This window comes from Salvelinus alpinus, chromosome 31 (assembly GCF_045679555.1).
Source record: "Salvelinus alpinus chromosome 31, SLU_Salpinus.1, whole genome shotgun sequence".
Lineage (NCBI taxonomy): Eukaryota > Metazoa > Chordata > Actinopteri > Salmoniformes > Salmonidae > Salvelinus > Salvelinus alpinus.
The window spans coordinates 12,957,748-12,978,527 of NC_092116.1; the positions used below are offsets into that span (position 1 = coordinate 12,957,748).

At 41.7% G+C, this 20,780-nt stretch overlaps 1 protein-coding gene across 5 annotated transcripts in view; it reads right to left on the bottom strand.

The window, feature by feature from the left end:
- Nucleotides 1-298: 298 nt before the first annotated feature.
- Nucleotides 299-20,780, bottom strand: part of LOC139561905 (multiple PDZ domain protein-like) — a 65,566-nt gene continuing 45,084 nt past the window's right edge. For 3 of the 5 annotated variants that reach the window (XM_071379325.1, XM_071379323.1, XM_071379321.1), the window contains 22 exons: nt 20,035-20,097; nt 19,426-19,497; nt 18,542-18,698; nt 17,050-17,246; nt 16,681-16,772; nt 15,944-16,019; nt 15,653-15,733; nt 13,698-13,790; nt 13,158-13,232; nt 12,173-12,329; nt 11,463-11,611; nt 10,519-10,602; nt 9,050-9,243; nt 6,863-7,010; nt 6,450-6,536; nt 6,064-6,157; nt 5,883-5,923; nt 4,905-5,027; nt 3,313-3,417; nt 2,743-2,852; nt 2,504-2,627; nt 299-2,346 (listed from right to left, as the gene is read on the bottom strand). In XM_071379325.1, the coding sequence (XP_071235426.1) occupies nt 2,200-2,346; nt 2,504-2,627; nt 2,743-2,852; nt 3,313-3,417; nt 4,905-5,027; nt 5,883-5,923; nt 6,064-6,157; nt 6,450-6,536; nt 6,863-7,010; nt 9,050-9,243; nt 10,519-10,602; nt 11,463-11,611; nt 12,173-12,329; nt 13,158-13,232; nt 13,698-13,790; nt 15,653-15,733; nt 15,944-16,019; nt 16,681-16,772; nt 17,050-17,246; nt 18,542-18,698; nt 19,426-19,497; nt 20,035-20,097 (2,469 nt within the window). In that variant the 3' untranslated portion in view covers nt 299-2,199. The remainder of the gene's footprint in view (nt 2,347-2,503; nt 2,628-2,742; nt 2,853-3,312; nt 3,418-4,904; nt 5,028-5,882; nt 5,924-6,063; nt 6,158-6,449; nt 6,537-6,862; nt 7,011-9,049; nt 9,244-10,518; nt 10,603-11,462; nt 11,612-12,172; nt 12,330-13,157; nt 13,233-13,697; nt 13,791-15,652; nt 15,734-15,943; nt 16,020-16,680; nt 16,773-17,049; nt 17,247-18,541; nt 18,699-19,425; nt 19,498-20,034; nt 20,098-20,780) is intronic. The other 2 variants (XM_071379324.1, XM_071379322.1) reach the window with 1 other exon arrangement.

Sequence of the window (20,780 nt, forward strand, 5' to 3'; positions counted from 1 at the left end):
TTAGATGTGTGGGTTTGGAGCCATTCCCTTTAATCTTACAGTAGGTATAGCCTCTAGCTAATAATATATCAGCTGTATAAACCACATTCGCACCTCACATCCTCACGAATCCTGAATCCACAAGATATATATATTAGTCAGATGTGCAGGTCGAGTGTGATGCCGTAAGCCTCCAATAATAACCACCGCTTGGTGGATATTCTCAATAGAATTGCCATCAACTGTTACAAAACCAGTTAGACACAGTAATGAAAAGCCCATGGACTCTGACATTACTCAAATAAAACCAATCAATAACTGGGGCTTGAAGGTAACTTTTATTAATTCAGCCTCTGAACAACTCAATACTGTGCTGAATGTACTTAACTAAGTACACATGTATTGTAATATGGGATCTTAATTTGATCACCCTGCTGCTGGGAAACTTTCCTGCAATGCAGGACATTTTAAATGTGTAGTGCATTTGAGGTTTAAAAAGGCTTCTGAAGTTTGTAATTTCCACTTGTAAACCCCTACAAAAATGTCCATTAATTATAATCCACATAATAATTCACATTTCCTGTTACTGCAGGATTATTTTCCTGCTGTAGCAAACTGGGTCAAATTAAGATCCTACATCTGTAAGAGTGTGACTGACGCCATGTTAAAAATGGGATTCATTGTCGTGAAACTAGAACATGGGGTATCTAGCTAATGGTTTGAAATGAATTAGGAAGCTCCAACTTCCTGGACAGCCCAACAGTAACACACTTGATTCGGCTAATTGTTGTCCATATTGAAAACGGTCAACGGTTGATTATGTGAAACAGGTGTGCTAGCGCTAGGTTTGAGCAAAAGGCTGCAGTAACTCTCCAGGTTGGAGACAGCTGAGATGGACCATATAAGCTGGTTTCCTTCACCTACTATCATATTATGATAAAGTATGGTCATGGCAGACAATGACCCCAAAAAATAGGTAATACTTGAACGGTAAAATACTGTGAAACAATACTTCACATCTGCATTAGCAAAACTACATTACGTCTCATACACACCCTCTCCTTTCCCTGAGTGTGTGACCACGCACACTTAGATACTTGGTCTGTAGAACTTCTGACCAAGAAACCAAAGCTTTGAGATCATTTCACTCCTGAAAAGGTGGTTTGCGTCACAAACAAAACGTTATTCAAATGTTATTCAGTCTAGAGTCTAGACTTAAATACGACAGTGACTTCACTATAGAAGAGGATGGACAGCAGTTTACAGTAGCATAAGCTTTAAATAACGGTCTTATTCTACCAATATATTTCAGATATTGCTTAAAAGGGCTCTTAACCCTAAATATCATAACACAGTCCATGTCTGAGCATAGAAAACTAGAGTATAAAAGATCTGAGCCACATTGTCCAGTGAATATTTCAGTCTACCTGCAGTAGCTTCTTGTAAATACAAATACTATGGATCACAGTGTTTCTCAATACAAGCTTACATGCTGACCACACTGCTCGCGTCGCGTGCACGAGTGTTGCAAAATAAATGTACACATACCTGTTATTCAATCAATGCACCCACCCTGCTTGCGCGCAACAGCTAGCGCCTGCGTGGCCAGACGCTAAAATAGAAGTTGGTTCTATGTGTCAAGCTCAACGCGCTGCAAGTCCTGCCTCTTTATCCTCATTGGTGTTTAGGGGCATATACCCACGTGGGTGATTGAAAGATGAACTGACGTCCACACTCCAGTCGGTTGTAGTAATGCACCGTAAAGTTGGTTGCCAACCGCTATATAAAGTCCAAAGAAAAAGAAGCCTGAAGAAAGGAGGAGAGATGACGAGAAACTAATTTGGTTTACCGTATTGTCTGTCGGAGTAGAGGACCTTGTGCATTTCAGGTAAAATAACAACCCAATGTTTATATCCCGGGACAAATTAACTAGCAACAGCAAGCTAGCTAGCTAAATTGCCATAAATATTTAATGCTTTTCGACCTGTCCACAAATTAATATAATTGGTTCAGAGTTTGTTTTGATATTTCAACCTGTGTGTCCTGATCGCTTCTGATGTGGGTAAACAAAATCAATGTGCGCGCGTCCGGTTTGGTCAGCATGTTAGAGTTTAGGAATGGGGTTGTTCACATTTCAATACATATACAGTATATTAGGGTGTGTGTCTACACCAAGGTATGAGTCTTTGTCTATGCGTGTAGGGTGAGGTGTGAGTGTGTCTAGGAGAGCACAGTGAGGGCAATTGTTCCCTTGGTCCTTTTCAGGATGCCCACGGCCTCCTCGTGGGTGACCCCCTCCAGACTCTGTCCGTTAACAGCCATAATCTGATCCCCCCGCTTCAGACGCCCGTCCTCTGACGCTGCTCCCTGGAGAACAGACACGCCAGGTTACCACACAGGTTACCACAATTACAACTGTCATAAATGTACATTCAAAAGGAATAGATTTAATCGATTTAACATACTAATACTGACTTGCTCTATTAAAACATAATTTAGCGAAAAAAATGATATTTCCCCTAACCTTTCCAAACACGGTTTTCACATAAATGGGCAGGTCTCCATGTGGGCTTCCGAAGCCACCAACAATGCTGAAGCCCAGGCCATCTGGGCCCCTGGCCAGGGTAATGGTCTTATATTGAGGAGGTCTGTAGGATGCAGAGAAATGTTTCTCAGGCCTTGTACGGGTTTGACAGAAACAACAGGTGTGTGTGTGTGTGTGTGTGTGTGTGTGTGTGTGTGTGTGTGTGTGCGCGTACATACCCCAGGTCGTCGTGGAAGATGCTAGTAGCAGTAAGGCTGGAGAGTGAGAGTCCGGCAGCTGTCTGCTCCTGAGACGGGCCGGTCACGGTGGTATCACCCCCTGCTACCACCTGTTGGGTTTTGTTGTTGCAAGACAAATGATACATGAAAAGGTCCTTTAGTTTAGTTTAGTTTGTTCAGTTCATCAGCTCATTTTCGAGCACTGCAATATAAAACAATTTCATCATCAACATTTACAGACAACTTGACGTAGATGACAGCAAGCACATAAAACAAAACAGAGCTTTATACTGTACATGCTCAAGCTACCGATAATGCATAATATATCAATTAAGGGTAGCTCAATCTCCACAGTACGCACCCGTGGATACAAGACTATACTGATCTTTTAGCAACAATGCATATACAACATATATATGAAAACCTCTACTTCATCAGTATACCTGTATTCACAGTTATCACTGATGAAGTAGAGGTTTTCAGATATGCGTTGTACTGTAAATGCATTACTGCTAAAATACCAGTATAATCTTACTGTAGTTGGGAGAATGACGTTAGTCTTTCACTGACCTGCAGCTCGATGGTGCCGGTGGCATTCTTCAGCAGGGTGACGGCCTGGCTGTGGCTCATACCCTCAGTAGCGGTCCCACAGATACTGACGATCATGTCACCGATCTGGAGGGGTCACAGAGAGATCACAAGGTTAGAGGTTACAGCATGTGCTAACCCCTTGGTCACAATGTTTGTAATACCGGTACATTTGGGTTAGAGACAGCAACTAATACTAAATCAATCCCTTAATCGTTCCCTAACCCCATACCTCCTAGGAATAATCTAACAAAGATGTATTTAAGGCATTGTATTGTAAACTAACAAAGATGTATTTAAGGAATTGTATTGTAAACTAACAAAGATATATTTAAGGCATTGTATTGTAAACTAACAAAGATGTATTGAAGACATTATATTGTAAACTAACAAAGATGTATTGAAGACATTATATTGTAAACTAACAAAGACGTATTTAAGGCATTGTATTGTAAACTAACAAAGACGTATTTAAGGCATTGTATTGTAAACTAACAAAGACGTATTTAAGGCATTGTATTGTATGCCACTAGCTATTATTATTACTACTATGTGTTTTACTTTTATATTATTTCTCCATTTTCTTTCTCTCTGCATTGTTGGGAAGGGCCCTTGAGTAAGCATTTCACTGTTAGTCCACACCTAAAGTTTTATTTGAAGGGGTTAGCGGAAGGAAGATAGTGGTTTGTGCTGATAGAGCATATTGATCATGCATTACTGCTCATCAGCTGGCCTTCAGCCAGGAATCATAAAGCAATATATTATAATAATACTGACTTAGTAATGATAAAATAAGAAAACTACTGATAAAGTTCATGTAGGCTAAATCTAATGCAAGCAAACCATATCCAGTATTTCTAAACCACTGCTTTGTGTTTCGCCTGTTTTAGTTCACCCATTCTTCTTGTTCTTTTGAAGGGATACCAACATAGATATTCTATTCAAGACATCCACACAGTCCCTCTATTCTGTTACATTTTATGGGCTCAGTGCAGTATAACGAGATTTATGGTCTCCTATGGCTTACTGCTCTACTATTGTCTGCTGCCAGTCTGTCTGTGGGGGCTACAATGGTCAGTTTGTCTGTCCTTCTGCAGGAGGCCATAGGCCATCGCTTTCAGCTGTAAAGGCCCTCGACACTAATAGAACCAACCTACGTGATGACTTGAGACTGACTACAGGCAGTATTTAGACTTGAGATAACATTTTCACGCAAAGATTGACCAGAGTTACGTGCACAAATCTGAATAGCCCACTGTCCAAAATGAACCAGCCACAAATAAAGGAGGAATACACTTACTGTAAGTGTAAATATTCTAAAGTTGACTGAAACCTGACGTTTGTGCTGGCATTTGGTGAATTTGTACGAACTTTCATTGATTGCTTGCTGTTTGATTATTTGTAGCTCAAAACGAATCTCTTTCTCTCGTTTGGGTGAACATTTAGTGAATAGATTCCATGTGATTAGCTGAGTCTGACTTTCCTTGAGGGTCCTTGAAGTCAACAAACAACATAGCCCACATAACCCATATTCTCTTGATCAGGTCCCTACGGCTGCTGCTGTACCAACCCACCTTGAGTTTGTGTGTCTGGGCAGCGAGGCCGGTAGGGTTCATCATGGCGATGAAGATAGGCACATCGCCCAGGGGACTGCCCACTCCACCCGCAATACTGATTCCTAATGAATCAGTGAGACCCTATGAGGAAAGACAACCAATTACAAAGTGACTTCAAAATCACTATAATCACCTCACAGAGACAAATAAAATACATATTTAAATAGTGTAAAATAGTTGGAGCCGTTGGGGGGTGGGGGTTCTAAGCTGACATGTGAATTATTATAAGATGGTCACACTATGGATAATTTAGCTATTTGATTTGGAATTGTGTTACCCCTTTAGGTACCAAAACAATATAAATAATTATTTGATAAAATATTGAATTTGGCCTTTACTACTATAGCCCTGAGAAACACACTGAATAAAACATTCATAAATGCCAAAAAAAGTCAAAAAATAAATCATAAGAAACAAAGGTTTGAAGTGTCTGTCCTATATCTATGAGATATAAGAAAGCGCAGGAAATATTTGGTGTTTTTTACACATTATTTAACCCTAGGCACAAAACTACCTTCAAACTGTACTTTCATTCATTTTTGTAAACAGGTGCTGGTTACCTTCAGGCGAGTCCCCTGACACCTGTGGTGGTCAAAGTGCAAAATGGAGACCACCTGTTCTGAGTCTCCCCTTTCTATAGTGGTCATAGTAGTTTGTAGGTCAAACCGTTCGGACGCTACAGAAGTTTTCATGAGAAGACCGATTTTCGGGATGTCTCAAGGTCTGACAAACAGCGCTCTAGCTCTGCAGATGCGGAAGTGCGACATCGGCGGATTGAAAAACAGATTACTCTAGCTTAAATTGACAGATTTGATAGGGATTTTTTTATTATGTAACTTAGATTGACACAATCGGCATGTTGCCGATAATACAAGGACAAGCTAAAAACAGATTTGTTTTTCGGTATAATTATAAATATTATAAAAGAAAGCTGACCTTTGTGAATTCAACACTTCTGATCTGCTGGTGGTCCAGTGCTTTATAAAAGAGTAAACAAGAGAAAACAAGAGTAAACAGCCAAAATGAATCGACACAAATGAGACCACGACATGAAGGCTAGCTTTAGCTTTCCAAACAGCTAGATGTTTACCAACTAAAAAGGTCTTAGACTCCTTACTTGTATGTTGTACGCTGTCACAGTCCATCTGGAGGCTACCAGAGGAGGCTGACAGCGAGTGAGGGGTCACCTTGCAGCTGCCCGTTTCACTCATCTACCCAAACACAAGGAAAGAGAAACGTGAAATGAATGACAAATTGCTTTCCTTTATCTGAACTCTATTTTGGGACTAAGAACTATAAATAGGATATAGAGGAAGGAAGAGATCCAGGGAGTATTCAGTGAGTTGAAATATATTCAGATAGAACTGTAATGAATAGAGCTTACAGGGTGTCTACATGGGTCCTATCTGTTAGATGCATTTCTATTTGAACATTCTGTAACATTGCTCTCCTGAACAGGTCCCAGGATATAATTAAGGTTCAGAAAACAAAATGGCAGCTTACCTGACTGCTCTGTGAGAACCTTCTCTCAGAGTGGAAGGGTCCGGCTTTAAATCTGCCCACCTCCATCACTATGGGTCCCACACCACACTGCAAACACACACGTGTAAACATACAAACACATAAATAGCTTTTCAACTAAACAAACCATCCAAAGAAGAGATGCTAGGGATGTATTCCACACCAACCGGTCGGAAAAGAGCCAATACATCACTCATTATACATTTCCTTTTTAAATACATGAATTATCTATCCATATCAACAATTTTAATTTGAGACAACAAAAACCCAGCCTAGTCCCAAATCTGTTACCACTGTACAGCCAAACGCCTGTGGTCATATATCAAGACGGCACCAACAGATCTGAGACCAGGCTTTATTTGACCCAGCTTCCCATGGTTCCTTCATAGGTTCACCTTCAGCAGTGCAGCCACTGACTCCTGGGTGGCGTTTCTGACATCCTCCTTGTTGACGGACAGGATCTGGTCTCCCTGCATCAGCCTCCCGTCACTCTCCACCACGCCCCCTTTCACTATGTCCGACACAAACACCCCTGTGTCGTTCCTGTTGTGGATAGAAACAACATATGGGTTAACCAGGGTTTATGTTGCGTTAGTGTGAGTGCTTGGTCTCTGTGCATGTGTCTGTCATTTGTGTGTGAGCATTTTGCAGTTAGGATTCGATACCAAATCAAATGATGTATTTTAAGTGTATCTTTTTTTGTGTTGTTCTAAAGTGTGTATTTAACTAATAGGCTCTCTCTGAGGACAATAAGGTATCTATCAATCTATCTAACAATCTATTAGGTAAAAATGCTAATCAAATGCCTGCCTCCTGCTGCGGTTCAGGTGTGGCGGTTCAGGATCTATAGATATGTTAAGGAAAAGCAGGTTCCAAAGCAGGTAGGATGACCGAAATACACTGAAGGCAGACCCAGGTAAAAAATCCAGGGTATATCTACCTTGGTGTATGTGGGACTTATCTATACATCTATCTACTAGGGCAAGGGCTGGGTATCTTTGGGATTTTTTTCTTTTCCGATACCAGTTCCCGTTCAGACTCTTCAATTCGGTACCAGTTCTAGTTGGTTTCCTTTTTCGTTTCCTATGTTGAATGAAGAACACATTTACATCTTTAAATGCCTACTCTTCCTCATTGTATTCTCTTCATTTTCTTACTAGAACAAGTGTATATTAAAACAAGTGTTGGCTCCCCCCTGTCACCATTGGTTTAACTAGTTTCTTAGCAAGTATAGCAACTAGTCAATACAATGACCAATGTTAATCACCGAGATGGGAAAGGTCAAACACCTTGACCCACAATGCTAAATAACCTGTGGCCTGCACACACACACACCAAACAATCCCCGTCATCACTGCAGGCCTGACTCCTCAAATGTCTAATTGGCTCAGGCAAACAGGAGAAGCATGTTTCACACACACACACACACACACACACACACACACACACACACACACACACACACACACACACACACACACACACACACACACACACACACACACACACACACACACACACACACACACACACACACACACACACACACACACACACACACGCACACACACACACACACAAGTGGTTTCCTGAGGTTTCTCTGCTGGGGCCATTCCTGTGCTGTCTGTCTCCAGTGAGTTAGGGCTAGAGGTCACACACCTCTGACACCATGTGTTGAGAGACCCTCAAGCGTGTGTTGTTATCTACTGGGATAACACACTGAGGATGGCTCAGCATGACCTTATGTGAGTCTGAATGAGTCAACACATTATTTAAACTATGTCCAATAATCTAATTGTGGTCTAAATAAAAAAAAACAAGATGAGTTGATTACTTGAAACAAGTGTATTAGTGCTGGGCTGGACATTTATGGACATTTATCATTGTTACAGTTGTAAATATGTATATATTATTACCATTATTTTTTATTATTGTTTCATTCACTTCTCTTTTTGTCACGCTCTGACCATAGAGAGCCCTTGGGGTTCTCTATTGTGTAATAGGTCAGAGCGTGACTAGGGGGGTTTTCTAGTTATTTTAGTTCTATGTTGGTGTGTTTGTATGGCTCCCAATTGGAGGCAGCTGAATATCGTTGCCTCTAATTGGCGATCATACTTAGTGTGTTCCTTTTCCCACCTGCGATGTGGGATATTGTTTGTGTTTAGTGCTATGTGCGCTACGAACGGCACTTTAGTTTATTTATTTGTTTGAAGTTTCACCTCAATAAATATGTGGAACTCTACTCACGCTGCGCTTTCGTACACTCATTATAACGAACGTGACACTTTTTGACCTGCACTGTTGGAGCTCCAAGCTTAAGAATGTCACTGTACCCTGCAATTACATCTGCGACCCTGTGCATGTGACAAATAAACTCATCTAATCATCCTAGCAAAAGAGAGCTTCTCTCCAACATCTTTACGGTGTGTACATTTTAGGACATCCCTGTTTATGGTGTACATTTGAGGACATCCAAATTTACGGTGTACATTTTAGGACATCCCTGTTTACGATGTACATTTTAGGCCATCCCTTAAATGTTTTCAGTCAAACGTCCCTATAAGACTTATAGGTTGGAGTACCTTCTCCCCACGATGCTGAGGCCCAGGCCCTGGCCGGGCTTCTTGTTCAGCTCCACGGTAAAGGCATCCCACAGGTCCTCCTCCTTGTACTGAGCCTCATCCCTGAACACGCTCAGACGCACCCGCTGAGGGGTCTGGCGTAGCACGTTGATAGCTTCGTCGTGAGTGGCCACGCGCAGGTCAATGCCATTCACCTACGGAGATGGGGAGGGAGAGAGATTAGAGGGGGAGAGAGAGATGAAAGAGGAAGGGATAGTGAGAGAGAAACAAACAAATTTGTCAATATAAAATGTGGCAGCAAGGGTACAATGGATAGCATGTTATATTCTACCTATTTATAGAAACACTGTAGGCCCAAACACACTGACAAACATGAATATTGGTGAAGAATGTGAATAATGTAACATACAGGGTCAACAGCTAGCATACATGTCTGAGGGTAGGCCTATACTTTAGTATAATTATACTTATATTTTGAAAACCTTTTCTAATAATAACACCACAATGTACTTAGTTTAGAGCTGAGACCTGCAACCTATTTTAAAGTGATGCTAGAGGTTTTGTACAATTTCAGCCAGTCGTGTTGAAAGTAGCACACACGAGCCAAAACGGGTCCCCGAAGACGGTGCACAACGTCATCCAGTCGTATTATATCTTACGTCCTGCAAATTATTATTATTATTTTTTTTTAATCCTGCAATTCGTATGATATGTTACAAATTCCAATTGGTACAATATGTTCAGAATTTGTAAGTGCTTAAAATCCCGTTCATCCTCTTTAAGGGTCCATATCAACGGGAAATAGACCATTAGCGCTAGCATAGCCATGTATGGCTTTTCTCATAGCAGACTGAAATGGGTCCCTAATGACGTTGGTGCTGCTTGAGCCACAGAATGGGTGGCCACTCTCTCACCATCCCCCTGACCATATCATGAGCAGTATGAATACTACGGCTTAGCTGGTAGGCCCAAAGTGAATTACTGAGGTGGGGCAATTAAGTCATAAGAGTATGTGTATATGTGCTGGTGTGTGTGTGCGTGCATGTATTGAAAGGGGGTTAAGTGAGATGCTTCCAGCCCCATTGACTGAGTTGCCATGACTAACGGCCAAAGTCACACCCCTAGTCTATAACAAAGCAAAGGGCAAAAGAGTTAAGCTGACTATTAAGATGTCATTCTATATAACGTCATCTATACATATAATGACTATATATACCATTCATTATCTATATTTATATAATTTTAGATGTAACATTTGAAATATTCTTCTTCAGATTCTATGAACCAAATCCTATCTTAAGAGTCACTTAGTGTTATGAATGCAGTGTTATACTAGAGTGTGAAATACGTGCCTATATGATCTAGGATCAGTTTAGCCTTTTATATCATGAGGAATATGATTACAGGGATAGGAGGAGGGTGGAACTGATCCTAAATTATGAATACAGGCCCCTGTTACATTCCATTACCTCCAGGATCTGATCCCCTGCCCAAAGTCTCCCATCCTTGGAGGCAGCTCCCTCCTCATAGACCTCGTGAATGATGATGGTCCCCTAGAGAAAGAGAAGAAGAGTGTGAGAAAGGGGGATACTAGAGGTGTGTGGCACGGTAGGAGGGAACTAGAGGTGTGTGGCACGGTAGGAGGGAACTAGAGGTGTGTGGCACGGTAGGAGGGAACAAGGAAAAGAGAAAAGGAGAAATAGAAGACGGAGGGAGGAACCAAGGTGAAACAGAGAAATAGTCAAATAGAGAAATGAAGAGAATAAAATGACAATGTGAAGGAGTTCAGGAATACATGAGAGATTAGAGACAGAGTGGAACAGGTTGACACTAGCTAGAGTCTGTGTGTGTAGGTGTCTATGGGGGGGCTCATTCTCAGGTCAAGGGTCACATTCCAGGATATTGTCTCCTGTGGTTGAGGACTGACTGAGCACACGGGGGGAGAGGAGGAGCGGGGTGTGTGCGTGTGTGACAGACTGCATTATTTCCTATATTCCTTTGCTATTCCACTGCCTCCACAGCTATTTCAGACCTGGGATAATACTGCCAGCTCTAAAAGCACACGGAACCAAAGACTTCTAAGTGGGTGGCATATCTTTTAAGTTTGTATCATTGTGTAAGTAGTAGTGGTAATTTGTCTTCTCGTAATGTTAGTGGGTGAAATTTTACTTGTTTCTTATGTATTGTTATAAAATATAGAATTGGAAGTGTAAATTCTGATTTAAAGCTTCAGATAAATCTATGGAAAACTAACCCAGATTCTTTGTCAGTATCTGTCAGTTTGGAATCTGTTAATTGGGATCCAACAATCATTCTGTCATAGTTTATTCAAAAATACAAGTTTTGTTATTATTCTACAATAACTTCAAATACCCACAGTCATCACAGAGCCACCCTTGGCACTCTGACCTACCAATAGAGTGTCACAGCCCCCCACGATGCTGAGGCCCAGGCCCGTGTGGCCTTTGGAGATGTCTATGGTGGTCTCACAGCCGGGGATGATGGGACAGGTCACAGGGTCAGATGAGGCCAGAGTACCAGGGGTGGACGAGCGACTTGAGCCTGATGAGAGAGTGGGAAATTGAGATGAAAATATTGAAGAAAAGTTTTCATTCTAGCCTGGTCCCAGATCTTTGTGCTTTTAGCCAATTCCTCAGATTATTATTGGCATGCTATTCACTAAGGCAATGACAAAACATATTCAGAGGAGTTGGCTAAAGCACCTATTAACTTGATGGCAAGCTAAAATCAGACTAGAATATATTCAGTCACTGTAAAACTAGAGGCTATATTAATACTATATTTGTATACTGTATCGGTTTTATTCTTCATTGTGTAAATCAGCAGAAACTTATTGACTAACAATCACAGACGTGATTGGTTTGCCAAGTGATTGGTATTGAAGTTGGGGGCACTTGCCCTATAAGCATATCACTCTGCTCTACCTAACTGAGTGAATCATGCTTCGTTCAGATTTTGAGTTATAACTAGCACCAATATTTAAGTTATGTAAAAGAAATCTTCAGCTAAGTTGTTTACGTTCAATAAACCCAAATGCTAATGATGTATGGCATTGTGTATTTTTGTGTATTTTTGTCAACACATGACAAGCTGTTTACTCACTCCTGATCGGCTCTGACTCAGGCTGGCCCAGGTTAGCCATGTAGATGCTAGGGATGCTGGTGGCCTGATCAGTATAGTAGGGGGGGAGGGGCAATGACTCATTCGTGCAGATTGTCAACTTCACTGAGCCTTTGGCGTTCCCCAGTAGAGAGTGGACCTAAAACGTAGGAAAGAAAATAAACAATTGCATAGTCCCCAACAGATGGTCATTCAGAGATGGGCAGAACGTCTGTTACATGTATTTGAAATACGTATTTGAATTATTCCTGAATATTTTGTCATTTGAATTACACTGGGCTGAATATACTCCAATGCGTTTTGCATTTTGCATTTTCAAAACACAAAATACTTTTCTATACCATTTTTTAAATAGCGGTTTAGTTTGCGGCTACCCTTTAACTGGTATCAGAAGTCTGATCGCACTATGGTGTGATAAAAGAGTCTGCTAAATGAAGTAAACATTAATATATATGTAAACAATTGCAAAGCATGCTGAGTATTATTCTAATGAGCTCAGCCCCAAAACAATACCGTGTGCTTTGCAGTTAATTTTGGCTTGTTCATTTTCACATATACATTTAGGTAATTTAGCACACACAGAATGACTTGCTTAACTAAGGTAGTTAAACACAACATATCACAGTCAGAGCAAGTAACACGTTTTTGTAACCGTTACTGAGAATGTTGTTGCTGTTCGGGCTAGCTACAAATGTGTTCTTGTATTTTAATACAAGTTTATTTTGATATATTGATCTTTATGGTATTTTGCATATGTATTCAGTACATTTTGCCCATACCTGTGGTCTAAAAATGTCAAATTAACACACAACAAACTATGTCAAATGTATGTATATGTAAAAAAAATAAATAATTTTTTTATTTTTTATAAAGTAATATAATAAACACTCAACAAACTAATCAAATTACTATCCATTAACCCTGGCCATAGGATGTGTCTAAAATTTGCTGCAGAGGCCGATCTTACCCTCTCCACAGTGTAGCCCACCACTGGTTCATCCTCCACAGCCAGCAGTTTATCTCCAGATTTGATGCTGCCGTCCTGCATAGAGTAATACAGGACTGGTGTTAGAGAATGTTTTTCATCTGGAAATATATCCATCCAATTAGCATAACATGTAGGATGTCCAATATTATTTTCTGTCCAGCATTGTTCTTTAAAACTGCTCCTGGACAGCTACAGGGTGTGCATGCTTTTGTTCCAACCCAGCACTTTATTGATTGAACTAATCAAGGTCCTCTTAGTTTAATCAGGTGTGTTAACACTAGGCTGGAACAAAAGTCTGCTCACCTTGTGGGTCCCCAGGACCAGGATTGAAGAAAAGTGCTATACAGGATTCACCTGTTTGAATCAGGAGAGTAAGACAGAGTGCTATACAGGACACCTGTTTGAATCAGGAGAGTAAGACAGAGTGCTATACAGGACACCTGTTTGAATCAGGAGAGTAAGACAGAGTGCTATACAGGACACCCGTTTGAATCAGGAGAGTAAGACAGAGTGACATACCTTTCCTGCTGGTCCTTTTTCAGATATACTCTGAATCACCACCCCGTTCTTGGGGTCTTCCTCACTGAAAGTGATGCCGAATCCACCCTCCTCCTTGAGTTCAAAAGAGATAATGTACTTGAATTTTCTTCAATACCTCGCTGTCAACCATAATTATAGACACAGTGAATCATGCACAATGACACATTAAACATGAACAAAGCGAGCCATTGATAACCAGAAACGTCACAATGCAAGAACGGTTTGTTTTGTAAATTGTGAGGCAGTTTGGAACATTATGGTTCTAAACTCAGCAAAAAAAGAAGCGTCCCTTTTTCAGGACCCAGTCTTTCAAAGATAATTCGTAAAAATCCAAATATCTTCACAGCTCTTCATTGTAAAGGGTTTAAACACTGTTTCCCATGCTTCTTCAATTTACCATAAACAATTAATGAACATGCACCTATGGTAGGCAATTAAGGTCACAGTAATGAAAACTTAGGACACTAAAGAGGCCTTTCTACTGACTCTGAAAAACACCTAAAGAAAGATGGCCAAGGTCCCTGCTCATCTGCGTGAACGTGCCTTATGCATGCTGCAAGGAGGCATGAGGACGGCAGATGTGGCCAGGGCAATAAATTGCAATGTCCGTACTGTGAGACGCCTAAGACAGCACTACAGGGAGACAGGACGGACAGCTGATTGTCCTCGTAGTGGCAGACCACGTGTAACAACACCTGCACAGGATTGGTACATACGAACATCACACCTGCGGGACAGATACAGGATGGCAACAACAACTGCCCGAGTTACACCAGGAAGGCACAATCCCTCCATCAGTACTCAGACTGTCCGCAATAGGCTGAGAGAGGCTGGACTGGGGGCTTGTAGGCATGTTGTAAGGCAGGTCCTCACCAGACATCACAGGCAACAACGTTGCTTATGGACTCAAACCCACCGTCGCTGGACCAGACAGGACTGGCAAAAAGTGCTCTTCACTGACGAGTCACGGTTTTGTCTCACCAGGGACGGTGGTCGGATATGCGTTTATCGTCATAGGAATGAGCGTTACACCGAGGTCTGTACTCTTGACCGGGATCGATTTGGAGGGTCCGTCATGGTCTGGGGCGATGTGTCACAGCATCGCGCACGCACGCACGCACGCGCACACACACACACACACTTAAAATGACTAAAACCAAATCGAAATTGTGTAGAGATGATAATGGACCTACATTCATACAGTTTCTTGACTGTGTCCAACTTGCTAATAATCACTTAAATTAAAGCTAGACAGTCAGGGAGCATCGGAAATAAAAAATAAAAAAACGATGGCTAGGGAACTTTCTTTTGCTAATTTTGACGGCAAGGAAATATAATCCATTTTCATTACGTCCCGCCGGACCTCATTGAAGACCGAATGCTGCCCCCGGGGCAATATAGAAACAGGGTGGTACTATCTGAACTTGACCAATAAGAAACACTCATTTTAGTTTTCCATTGCAAAAACGGTGTGCCCTAATGAACACGACCCAGTTCTACTCAGCATCTTGAAACGGCATGATCTTTTGTTCCTGGGGACTGAGAAGATGTAACAGAAAAGTATGTGTCTGGTATGTGCCCATACCAGATGTTGACTTCATACCGTGATCCTCTAATAGACTATTATATAATAAACCATGTGGACAGACAGCTAGGCTGAGACTCCCAACCAGGTGTTTGGCTTGTCAGAAGACCCATTAAACTAGAATAGGTTCACATCCTCTTTAGTCTCTCTGTCCATCCTGCTCTCTCTCAGTTCCTAGGGCATATTACTGTCCTCCCTCTCTCATTTCCTTCCCTCCCTCTTGTAGCAGGTCAATTAGAATAGAGAATAGTCTCCTTTTCTCCCTCTTTCCCTCCCTCTCCCCATGAAGAGGTCTGAGCCTATGTTAACTGATAGCAGAGCAGCATGGGAGAGTCTCAAGGTAACTCACCTTAGGCAGAATGACGTGCTGCACATACTTGAACACGTCGACATCGATCGCCGAGGGTACAATGGAAGTACATGTTTCTAGCTGTGAGAAAATGATTAATAAGAGATTGAAAGAGTAGAACATAGAGCCTTTTCAGTCATTGAGCTGCTTCATACTCTAAGGCCTTTTTCAAATCAGAGAAACTATCTACACATAGACAGGATGAATGGGAGACCGTGTGTGAATATGTGTCTGTTTGTGTTCCTGTGTGAGAAGGGACATTTCATGTGTGTATGCATGTGACATGTTTACCTCTGTCTGGGGCTCCAGGGTGTCTCCATGTTCCCTCACTGGTCCTACAGCCATCTGGTTCAGAGCATCTGTGTTCCTGTCCACCAGTCATAACTCAAGATTAAATCACTAGTCACTGCTTCAGGACACATCTTTCTGTCTGTCTGAGACCCATAGCTCACGAGTGAGTCACAAATGGAACTCTATTCCCTATTCAGTGCACTACTTTGGTCAGAAATAGTGAACAATGTAGGGAATGTGGTGCCATTTGGGACGTATCCCGAGTCTGTGAACCACACAGTCTAATTGAGGCTGTCAGTTGAGTTAAGTAGTGTGTGTTCCTGCCTGCCTTATTTTGGTCAGATTTCTTTTGGCCTGTCATAAGTAGCTGGACCGTTGGTTTTCCATGATCATGTGACCTTACCAGGAATAACGCAGGATACAATGGAAGGAGACATCTTGGAGTATCGTGTTGCTTGTCTGCACTGATATCAGTTTAGATCAGTCTTTTGTAACACCACAGCTCCCTCTACTGGGCTTTGTATGGTGATGTTATTAGGCTTAAAATAGTCCTCTGCTATTGAAGGGGCTCAGCTACAGAATATGTAAATTGTTTTGGTCATTGTAAAGAATTGGGATGAGTGATTATATTGCTTTATGCAAGGCAGAAACAAGTTGAACTTTAGTTGAAAATATACATGGTGGGGGATGGGAATAAAGACTTGTGATATATTTCCTTTGTACTTCAAGTACACTACCTGATGAAAATGATCTTGACCTTCGACGGAGCGCTTTTGATGATGGAGGAGGCATTCTGGTGACTCCGCCCATACAGAATCTGCCCGTTGATCTGATAGGGTGCAGAAATGAACAATATGGAATTTGTTACTACTGTCTAACATACCGCATTATTCAATTCAGCAACTGGCATTCGTTTTGCTTTCTTCGTGCAAACCTTAGATCATATTGTGGAGATTGGAAATCAAATCAGAGAGGAAAAGCTAAATCGAGACATAATGTGATTTAGTACATAAAACCCAGTAATACCCACTAGGCACCAACTCCTGGTTAAAAACCACCCATCTATAGCGTCGGTGACCACTAAGTTACTAATCCAAGCTCCTTACCTCCAACAGTTCATCCCCAACCACAATGCGACCATCTTTGCTGGCAGCGCCACAGGGGTCGATCCAGACCACAAACACGCTCAGGCGAGAGCGGTCGCGGTTGCCAGCCAGACTAAGGCCCAGGCCGGTCTTCCCCTTCTCCAGCTCAATCATGTGCAGCAGCCCCGGGAGGCTGCCGTAGCGCTGAATGATGCTCTCTGTAGAGAACAGTGGATAGATTGAAATGAGTCGAACCACTGAAACATCATACTGATGAATGTGAAATGATTGACTGTATAACTGAATAGCTTTCGTAATAGTGTATGGCATAGATTTGAGCTGGATAGATTTTCTTGACTTGCTATACTCATACAACCAAGCCATGAATGGAAATTAAACAAATTTTAACAGAAATCATAGTCAGTGGTTCTAAACTAAAGGATCACATCAAAATGCAAAGTCATACTCAACACATCTCACAATAGAGTCAAATATGTCATGGTTTCAACTTACAAAGACACTGCCAAGCCTAGGTTTGTATTGATCCTGACAGACAGACAGGCCTCTCTCTCTATCTCTCAGTGGAATGGCTAGTATTCAGAGGAGACCATGTTGTTCTGGGCTGAGTGCCACGGACTGTACTGTACTGTACCATCACTCCTGTACTAATCTCCCTGACTCACCTCATCAATCTGATCCCCACAGGGCACACACACACACACTGCACACACACACCAGGGGCCCAGCAGGGACTATACTGTCCATAATCAGAAGAGCCTGAGACCCCATCCAGAAACCACCCCTTGCCCTATCCCCTAGGCACTGCATTTTGAATAATTGGATAGGTATTCTATGATTGTGCTAGCCTAGTTCACTTGCCTTGGGAGCCTAGCAGCAAGACTTAGTGCTTGAAGTAGACTGAAATAGGTGCCTGTACCTATTTTGGGTGTGCCGGTGTGTTCCGGCCCAATTCATGCACTGGCAAGACAATGATTGCACAGATCAGGTCATGTTTTTAATGCAACGTGGAGGCCCTCTAGTGGTCACTAGGTGGTAGCACACGGGAGTAGGCAAGCTAAGAGGGGGCTGGCTGAATCCATGGAAACAAACCCTAGTGCCTATCCACTAGGCAGTGGTACTTCATTTTAATCTGAAAGGATTTGATAGGTATAAACAATATGGTAGTAGCTGCACATTGCTCATAATGAATTTGTAAGACTTTCACCTATCATATATATTCAGTTCTATTCAAGTGCCTAGGGAGTAGGGGCTAGGAGTTGTTTCTGCACTGGGTCCATCCATGGTCTTGTTCATTGTATAATGATCCATAATAACAATATGAGAACCCAGATAACATAATTAGTTAGCCAACTTTGGTCCAATGAGTGACCTTTCATGAAGGAGGAAGTTGCCCTTATTGGTCGGTTTTGAGTGCCCCCCGCCTATTGTGGCCAATGGTTAGGATTAAGGGGAGGGTAACTGTCCCTAGATCTGTTCATAGAGTCAAACTCACTCCAGCTGTAGCCAAACTCATCCTCGTCTTCCGCCTGGGCCTGTCTGTCGGGAATCTCTGTCAGGGTATCGGTGTCTGTCTCTCCGACGTGGGGAACCACGGGAAGGGAGAGGTGAGGAGTGGTGGACGATGTCTTTCCCGCTTCCCTCTTTAGTGGCTGCCACATCACAGAGGTATCAGTACAATAGATTTGTAGTGTGGCAAAAAGGCAGATAATAATTTTGTTTCAGCGTAGCAGGTTTAGCTGACTACAACCTAAAGCCATACTGTTGAGTCGGTAAAGTATGTTTTAGTCACTCATCTGCAGGTGGACATTTTCAAAATGGCGTCACCCTACTTTTTAGGCATGTATTTTTTGTTTATATGACTAAACTGTTATTTGACTAAACTGCTGTAAGCAAAGCATTCCATTGATTCAAGTCAGAAGTAGTGTATTTTTAGATTAATATTCAAGACTGAGTTTAATAACAAAATGTTCCTTACTGATAGAATTCAATTCAACCATTGTCCATCTGATAACACATTCAAATGGACACTTACCTTATGAAGCAAGTGCAACACAATCCAAGACAAAACTTGAATTATTTTGATAAATTTAGGCAAATTAAAATGCATTTTGATTCAGAATCAAAACATTGCATATTTTTGCAAGAGATTAAAATGGGCAAGTTTCAATTTCGACATTTCAATGTTCTATTTGTAACAAACAAAACACAAAAAAGAAAAAGGTATTCAGATAGTTTTAGTGGAAATGTGTTAGGACAGCATGTATGCATGTAAGGCCTGTCCAATATATGAGTCTCCACATATATTCCATAACACAACCGTACGAGCATACACGGAAATAGAAGGGGAAAAGCACGACAACACAAAGACCCACAAACCTTAAACGGAGTAGGAGTGAAAGGGTTAGTTGGGGAGAGGCGTAGGAATAGTCTACTGTGACTCTCAACCTCCTACAGAGAACAGAGAAGAGTCAGAGACTTTCAGTGAGACAGACAACAAAGGACTAGGACAACATTGTGAAACTAAGGGCAGAAACTTCACTCCACTGCTATGATAGAGAGTGTGAGTGAAGTTCTAGGTCTACTAAAAATCCTAATTTGATCAACTAAATAAGATTTATCCCAGGTGTCTCAAACTCGATTCCTGAAGGGTCATGTGTATTCAGTCACACATTTGCTGGTCATGATGGGACATGAACTTGACAGGTGAATAGTTTAATGTACATGGATGTAAATCATTTTGGCATGAAAAAGGTGTACACAAAGCCTTGCGGGAATTTGGTTTGAGACTTCTACGACAATACAATATCAAGTTACAGGCATTGTTCCCTAAGGTTACAAAACCAGGGCCCAAACACTTCAAAATACTTTCCTTTGGTTTCAGTACAGTGGAACCAATGAAATAGTCCCAAAAGTGCAAACGCGGTGCTAAATCCAGTGCACCTCAAGTATTTGACATAGGTCTAAAGGTTGCATAGTGACACTGACCTTGTCACTATTGCGCCGTGCCATGGCCGCCGCTCTCTCCTCGTTGGTGTCCGTGGTTGAGGACTGTCGTGTACAAGAGGGACAGAAACATGAAAAATACACTGCTAGGCATTGCCATCAAATGTCATATAGAGCAAAGGCTGAATTTACAACGGTGAGGCATCATACTGTATTTAATTGGTGAGACTTGCATGGGACAAGTAAAAGCATCCAAATATATTAAAAACGTTTGTTTGAACGTAACTGAAAAAGTAGCCTGAGTGAAACTTCAATTGTTATTGTTTTTCTTCATGAGTTGTGGTTGTATTGGCTTGGCTACAACAGATTATGGATTGCCCTTGGTCAATGTGGGTACTATATACACATTGGGAAAACTAAAATGATGATGTGTTCAGTGAGGTAGGCAGCCCGTTATCAATATTCCACCCAGGCCTGACCACCTCTCACCCAGGAGCTGATTTAATATATTCTGCCTGCCAACTAGAAACCACCACAGCAACATGCAGTGAACCTTGTGGTTTGGGGTACGTGACATATGAGCTATTTTAGGTTTTCCTGTTCCTTGACTCGTCCTCAGTTCACAAAACGTTATGAGCCAGTATTCCAGGCAGACTGGGATATAGACAATCTATTCCTGGACTCATATGCGTGTTCAATGGAGATTCTCCACTGAGCATGTTCTTGAGTTCATTAGTAGAATTAATCTGGGTCTGGGAAACTGGGCCAAAGAGAAAATATTCTATACA